General features: G+C 39.4%; 1 protein-coding gene across 3 annotated transcripts in view; it reads right to left on the bottom strand.

The window, feature by feature from the left end:
• Tor1aip1 (torsin 1A interacting protein 1) overlaps nucleotides 1-7,993 on the bottom strand; it is a 30,851-nt gene that overhangs the window by 19,946 nt on the left and 2,912 nt on the right. For 2 of the 3 annotated variants that reach the window (XM_005363897.3, XM_013352524.2), the window contains exons 2-4: nucleotides 7,690-7,764; nucleotides 6,143-6,190; nucleotides 5,011-5,055 (exon numbers count right to left, since the gene is read on the bottom strand). In XM_005363897.3, the coding sequence (XP_005363954.1) occupies nucleotides 5,011-5,055; nucleotides 6,143-6,190; nucleotides 7,690-7,764 (168 nt within the window). The remainder of the gene's footprint in view (nucleotides 1-5,010; nucleotides 5,056-6,142; nucleotides 6,191-7,689; nucleotides 7,765-7,993) is intronic. The other variant, XM_005363898.3, reaches the window with a different exon arrangement.

The following is a 7,993-nucleotide window of genomic DNA, read 5'->3' on the forward strand; positions in this document are numbered from 1 at the left end:
AAAAAAAAAAAAAAAAAAAAAAAATTACTTTCATTCTAAATTACAGGAATGGTTTCACTTTTTAAAGTCTTTTACCCTTTAATTTTTTATTTATTAGTTTAAAATTTAAAATTATATTTGTTGAGTGTGTTTGTGTTGTGATTTGAGGACAAGTTGCAGAAGAAACCATCATGTGGGCTCCTGGGACTGAACTCAGGTGGTTATGATTGGCAGCAAGTGCCAGTACCTCCTGAACCTTCTCTCTGCCCTCTTAAGTTTTTCCTTTCTTTTTCTCTTTGAGTCTGCCTCTGACTCTTGATTGCCAGGATTAAAGGTATGTACTAGCATGCTCAGCTTTCAAATTTTATTTTCAAATCACAAGACTATTATCGTATTTTACTCTTTGTATAGCAGTTTTAATTTGTATAATTATTCAGATAGCACGCATGAGCCACCACACCTGTCTTACTCTATAAATTATTTACTATACAAAAACTTTTCTATACAAAAACTTTTATAAAGATTGAACTGAAACCAGGTGTGGTGAACATGCCTGTAACCCAGGATCTGGGGGCAGAGGCAGGAAGATTACAAGCTCTAAGTCAAGCAGTGATAGAGGCTGTGTCACAAAGTAAATGACTAAACTGATTTTTAATCTGTAATAATGAAAAAAGGGATACATTGAATACTTATAGTCATATTTTTCTTTTCAATTTAATGACAGGGTCTAGCTATATAACACAGACTAGCTTCAAACTCATAATTCACTTGTCTCTTCCTTGATTATAGGTGAAAATTGTTTACCTATTGTCTGTCTGAAGAGCTTTTCTTTAGAATTCTTTTTTTCTTTTTAATTTCGGCCTGCTTTAATTCTCCTGATATTGTTTCAGTTTTCCATGTAGTGAATGAGTATTTTTTGTGCTTGGAGATCTGAAACCAGATGTGTGACTGAATATTGGTAATTTTAAATGTCATGCTATGTATCCCCAGATGAAACTCATCCTCATTCCTCCTTGGCTCTCTGAGTTCTGGAGTGCAGGAATCACTGCTACACCCAGTGCTATTGTTTCCCGCCCCCAATTTTATTTTGTGAAAAGATGATGCAATAACATGCAAACTGGTTACTCTTTTTTTTGTTTGTTTTGTTTTTTGAGACAGGGTTTCTCTGGAGCTTCAGAACTGGCTCTTGTAGACCAGGTTGGCCTCAAACTCACATAGTTTACCCGCCTTTGCCTCCCAAGTGCTGGGGTTAAAGGCATGCACCACTACAGCCCAGCTTTAGAATCCTATTAACGTTATTAACATCCTTAAATATTCATCAATAGCATTCAAGACACAGTTGATAATTGGCTATACAAGACTATTTTGATCTCATCATTGGGCCGACAAGATGGCTCAGCTGCCAACAAGTACTAAGACCTGAATTCCTTTCTTAAAACCCCAATAGTGGAAGGAAAATAAAGAAAAAATGGCCGGGCAGTGGTAGCACATGCCTTTAATCCCAGCACTCGGGAGGCATAGGCAGGCAGATCTCTGTGAGTTCGAGACCAGCTGGTCTACAAGAGCTAGTTCCAGGACAGGTTCCAAAGCTACAGAGACACCCTGTCTCAAAAAACAAAAAACAAAAAAGGAAATAAAAATAGAAATAGAAAAAAGAAAAAAGAACTCCAACAAGTTGTCCTCTGACCTCTACACACTCAGAGACAGACAGACACACAGCAATCCTTATTGAGACTGAGAACATCATTCTACACATTACTCAAGGCCTCTAACGAAGAGACCACTAACATAGTTGCTGTCACCAATATTGAGGACTTGTAGCTCCTTCAACACATGGTCTATAAAGGCAAATTAGTGAGGTCCAAAGGCAGTCTGCAGTATTTGCAAAGTCTCTTTCCTGCCCTTGCCTATTTGTATTTCAAATTTCAATCAAATGCCTTTCCTGCTTAAAAAGCTTAACCTCTCCATGCAGGGCACTTTCCCTCCATATTCACCACAAACTGTTAGAACAACTTACAGTTACGACTACTTTTCGTTTGAGTTAGTAGCCCAGGCTGACCTCAAATTCACAGTCCTGCCCAGCCTCCTGAGTGTTGAGATTCCAGTAACTTTTAATCGTGTTTTTCTTTTCATTACCTAACATATTCTGAGATTACGAAAAGAAAGAAAAAACCTCACAGCCCTTTATGGTCTTAGCGTTTAGGTCAGTCATTGATGTAGGAAGTGGGTAAAAAGATGTCTGTTCACACATAGCAACGTAAGAAAAACAGTCGGAGCCTGCTGCTCACTATTTAAACATTTCGTCTCTCGTCTTTCTTTTTTTGGAGACAGGATTATAGGGTCTTGCTGTCCTCCCACTTCTGATCCTTCTCTATCAAGTCTTCAAAGTGCTAAGGCTATATAGTTGTGTGTCTGGCTTGTTTTCATCTTTTAATGGAAGCTACAAGAATATACAGCCTGGGCTAGAGAGATGGCTCAGTAGTTAGCATTGGCTACTCCTCTAGAGGACCAGGGTTCAATTCCCAGCCCCCACAGGGTGACTCACAACCACATGTAACTCTAGTTCCAGATCTGATGCCTTCTTTTGACCTCCATGGGCACCAGACACATACACATACATGCTGGCAAACATTCATAAACATAAAATAAAAAAATCTTAAAAGAGCCTATATAATTAAATACAATCTGACGATAAATCAATAGCATCTATGACTTATGTCCTGCTTTGATTTCACTTCCTGCTAATTCAGCTTCCTTTATTTTTTTTTCTTTTTAAAGACAGTCTTGCTCTGTAGTCCATGTAGACCTAGAACTCTAATGTAGCCCAGACTAGCCATGAACTTGTGGCAATCCTGTTTTACCACTGCCCCCTACTTACCCCAGGTGATACCCCAGTCATGTCCCCATGTTAAATAGATGCGCGTGTTAAATAAATTATGCCCAGTTAAATAGAGAATTTAAGAAACTCTCATGGAAGCTGGGCATGGTGGCAAAGTATGTAATCCTAGACTTGGACAGTGAAGATAGGAAGATCATGAGTTCTAAGTCATTCTTGGCTACATAGTGAATTTGAGGCTAGCCTGGATTAAATGAGGCTCTGACTCTACTAAAAAAAAAAAATCAAAAAGGAAACTCTTGTAAGTAAAAGCACATATGATACAGTATATATTGCAAAGTTCATTTTAGCATCCAGAAACTAAATTTTGAAGTATTCTGTAAAACTTAGACCAGGCCTAGGTAAACATGTTTACTAGAAGTTGTAACTATGCACTTATAAAGGAAAATTTTTTAAAATTTTAATTTATCTAAAATTAAATTTTAGATGAATTCCAACTGCACCCAACGTAGCTTCAAGTAAAGCTAAGATGGCTTTGAACTCCTGGTCCTCTCGCTTTTTCTTTTTTTCTTTTCTTTTCTTTTTTTTTTTTTTTTTTGGTTTTTCGAGACAGGGTTTCTCTGTGGCTTTGGAGCCTGTCCTGGAACTAGCTCTTGTAGACCAGGCTGGTCTCGAACTCACAGAGATCCGCCTGCCTCTGCCTCCCGAGTGCTGGGATTAAAGGCGTGCGCCACCATGGCCCGGTTTATTTTGTCTGTATGCCTGAAGGCCAGAAGAGGGCGCCACATGTGAGCCACCATGTGGTTGCTGAGAATTGAACTCGGGACCTTTGGAAGAGCAGGCAATGCTCTTAACCACTGAGCCATCTCTCCAGCCCCTCTTGCTTTTTCTTGCTAAGTACTGGGACTAAGGCATGAGCCAACAGGCCCATTTAAAGCTACAGATTTTACTGTTTTGTTATTTCAGCTAGGAAAGCTAGCCGTGGAGAATCCAGGATCCATCTGCCTCCAATATACAGCAGTTAGGGTTACAAGCACTGAAGCCATGCCTGTCTTTTTATGTAAGTAGTAGGAATTTGAATTCCATACTTCATGTATGCAAGAATCATGCTTACCCCTGAACCACATCTCTAGATCCCTAAAATCTCATATTCTATGCCGGAAGCAAAGGCCTGTATTTTGAGATCTGCATTTTGGTTACAGCCATCTTAAGCTCACAAGTTAAGAAAGATATTTACCTCTATCCCCTCTGCAGGGTCTAGGAAATTAACCTGGCATCTTATCTCCTAATAGAGACCTGCAGGCAGGCTCCGGAACCTATTAGCATTTTCCTTGGTTAGTCAACAATTACAGACCCTCAGTATTTACTTATCGACTAGGGGTGTCTCAGGACCTGAATTCCAGCAGACCTGAGTTTCCTGACACCCTTCCCTTCCCCCCTTTGCCCGTTTGCTATATAACAGCTTCTGAGAAAGAATAAACGGAACGGCTTGATCAGAAATCCTGTCTTGCTGTCTTTTCCTGTGTCTCCTGTCTCCTTTCATTCCTCTCCACTAGGTTTATCAGGGACCCCCGTTCGTATCCCGCGGGTTAGGATAATTCTATATCAAGTCAAACACTATAAAGAATTTAAATTAGTGAAACAACAACAAAAAGGCAAAGAGCACGACTTTTAGGAAAAACAAATTGAGTTTCTGAATCTAGGGATTTCCTTTCTCTTCACAGTATATAAATTTTACAAAGGCTAATAGAAAGTACCTTACTTTGTTAGGTCTGGTGGCACACATCTGTAATTCAAGCACTTGGGAGGTGAAGGCAGGAGGATCAAGAGTTCCAGAATATCCTCAGCTACATAGCTGAGACCAGTCACAATACATGAAACCTTGCTTCAGAAAACAAATCAAAGCCAAAACAACAATAGCAACAAAAACAGAACAAGACACACAGGAGGAATGAGAGGATGAATGCGTGTCAAGCATGTGTGAGGCCATGGTTCGATCCTTAGCACCACACAAAAGTACTTTATTATGACGTCTCTTCATAGGAGTTACGTAATAAATAAGACATAATTTTAGCCAGAGTAAAACCTTAGGAATTACAGTAGACCATCGTTCCAGGGACACTGCCTCAAAAGCTGAGATAATGAACAAAGTAATAGTCTTAATAAGAACATCTAAGAATTAGAGAAAAGCAAACCTATTTCATTCATTCTAGTATTTCCATTTGTTTTGTACGTTGAATCTGTAAGAAAGACAGCAAGAAAATGATTAGAACCGAAAAGGAAAAGCAGTTCCTTAACCACAAGCTCAGATGAGCCCTTATCCTCTAAAGGCAGCAACAGAGATCTAATAGAAAGGACCAATAAGCAGAAAAGAAAGTGCAAGCAGATTGTATGGAGCAACCATTTAAGGACTTCCAAAGTTTTAGTCAAGAGAAAATTCGTTGAGGCTCCAACATTTTATAGCTCCGTGCTATAAAGCCTTAGTCTTGAGTTTTTTGTTAGTAATATACTGAGAAAACTAAAAAGTCCTTGACCTTAATTTGAAAGTATCATGCAAGCACAAAAGAACCACAGCACCACTTAAGAAATAATCTTGTAAAAACAACCCAGAAGCCTTTTATATACATCAATATGGAAAAATATCTTGACACATGTGAAATGAAGTGGAAACAAGCAGCAGGAAGAACAGAATATTCACTGATCCAAGCTATATGTTTAAAAAGGAAGACCGCAGTAGACACAGCTCTGGTAGAAAGCTTGCCTAGCATGTGCAAGGCTGTGGGCTCAAGCCTCAGCCCTGTCAAAAGATGCAGGTGAAAATAACTATCTCTCCTGATGTTAAGACAGGGTGGACAACAAAGGATGCAGAAAGACTTCATTTGTTTTACCTACCTTAGGCTGGCCTTAAACTCTCTGTAGCTGCCGGGCGGTGTTGGCACATGCCTTTAATCCCAGCACTCAGGAGGCAGAGGCAGGCAGATCTCTGTAAATTCGAGGCCAGCCTGGGCTACAAGAGCTAGTTCCAGGACAGGCTCCAAAGCCACAGAGAAACCCTGTCTCGAAAAACCAAAAAAAACCAAAAAACAAAAAACAAAGCTACAGAGAAACCCTGTCTCGAAAAACAAAACGAACAACAACAACAACAAAACCTCTCTGTAGCCAAGATGATCTTGGTTTCCTAATCCCCCTGCCTCTGTCTCCAAAGTTCTAGGATTAAAGTGTGCACCACCATGCCTGGCCAAATTTTGATCCACAAGAATAAACGTCTCGTCTAGAAGTTACACTGTCTTTATAAGAAAGAGTTAAATCAACAGAGTGATCTCTTACCAGATCTTGGGCTTCTTAGTGGGGGTCTGCATAAGTTACTTAAAGGACCTTCACGCATCACAGGTGCAGGGAGAGAAAAATATATAAAACATAAGATTTAGTATGCAATCATTCTCATTTGGTCAAGGAGGTTTCCCAAACTTTGATTATGATCGAGAACTAAAGGCAAATTTCTCTATGGGATGGCCTCCTGGGAACTACTAACAACAGTAAACTAGAGTAAATTTACCTCTTATATAAAATATATGGTCTTGAAGAAATGCAGCTTTTTCAGCTTGTATTAGGCCTTGAGTTCAATCCTCAGCAAGCCAAAGCAGGGTGGGATGGAGACCAAAATATGCATCATATCATCAACTTGATTGTCTATTCTATGTGCGAGATTGGCCTCTGCTTATTTTGGAGACAGGTTTCACTTAGTAGCATAGGCAAGCCTTATACTGGAGAAACTCTCCTGCCTTGGCCTTTCAAGTGTTGGCATCACAGGCATGTGCTATCACACTTCGTGATATATACTTGTGATATATTTTTAGAGTCAACATAGTCTGTTCAACTATTTAATCAAGTATATGACCATGAATTGAACAGACTAATTTTAAGTAAAATTTTAAGCTAGCCATATTTTATTTCAGATGGTCTTAGTTCAAAGGTAAAGGGTTTGTGATAAAGTCATTCGTATAAAGATACATTTGCTTAGGCCAGTGGGATGGCTCCAGGGGTAAAGGCACTTGCTGCCAAATCTAACAATCTGAATTCAATCCCCATGACTCACATAAAGATAGAAGGGAATCTACTTCATAAGGTTTTTCTCTGACCTTCACAAGTGCCCAGTGGCACCTACACACATCACAGACACACAAGAATTAAAAACAAAACAAAACAAAAAAAACCTTCGGTAAACTATTAAACGTAACATGTAAACTATTTCCCTTTTAGAGAGATTTTAAACATTTCTGAAATCATACTATGTAATTATGGCATGTTATCATAAATTACGAGGAAATTGGCAGTATCTTTTCTCTTCTGGGTGGTACATAAAGCAACAATGTGGGACCTTACTACTGATAGCTTGGGTTTAACGAAACATAGGAATAAGCTGACAGCACTGAAACTCACTGTGCCGGGGTTTCAGAATGCAGAAACAGTAGAAGGCACTGTGACATAACCATTTGACACTTGATGAGTTATTACCCGAGAGTGAAAGTGAGGGTGTGGGGAAAATGGAAAGGTTTCAGGTAGACAAACGTGAGCCTGAATTTTAGTTTAGTCACATACCATGCGATTGTCGAGAAGAATCTTAGGTACTCGGAGCTCTAGCTTTCTCATCTACTAAGGGAGAGAATACTTCCCTACAAGGTTGTGAAGATTAACAAATACAAAGTAGATGATAGCTGAACTCAATCAATGGTTCATGCTCGTCTGTCCTTGGAAATACCACTTGGCTTAACTTAGAAAACTGGTAAAGGCTCACAAAACTCTCAAGTGTGAGTTGTAATTCTTGGTGAGCCCTTGACACGTAAAGAGAAAAACAAAAAACAAATTATTCTTACTTGAAGTCTCTGGTGTTCTGACAGTTTTCTTTGAGGTTGTTTGGTTTGTAACAATTTGGGAAGAAGATTCATCCTCTGTAGAAAGGACAAGAGATAAAACACGTTAGACGATCTGGGAGAAATCAAGGCACAGAGTCTGCACATTTAACAGAACAGATCCAAGTACTCAATTTCTCTAGTTTCAGAACTGGAAATTGAACTAGTCAGAACTCTTTTTCGAGACAGGGTTTCTCTGTGGCTTTGGAGCCTGTCCTGGAACTAGCTCTGTAGACCAGGCTGGTCTCGAACTCACAGAGATCCGCCT

This window comes from Microtus ochrogaster (assembly GCF_000317375.1).
Source record: "Microtus ochrogaster isolate Prairie Vole_2 chromosome 6 unlocalized genomic scaffold, MicOch1.0 chr6_random_2, whole genome shotgun sequence".
NCBI classification, from domain to species: Eukaryota; Metazoa; Chordata; class Mammalia; order Rodentia; family Cricetidae; genus Microtus; species Microtus ochrogaster.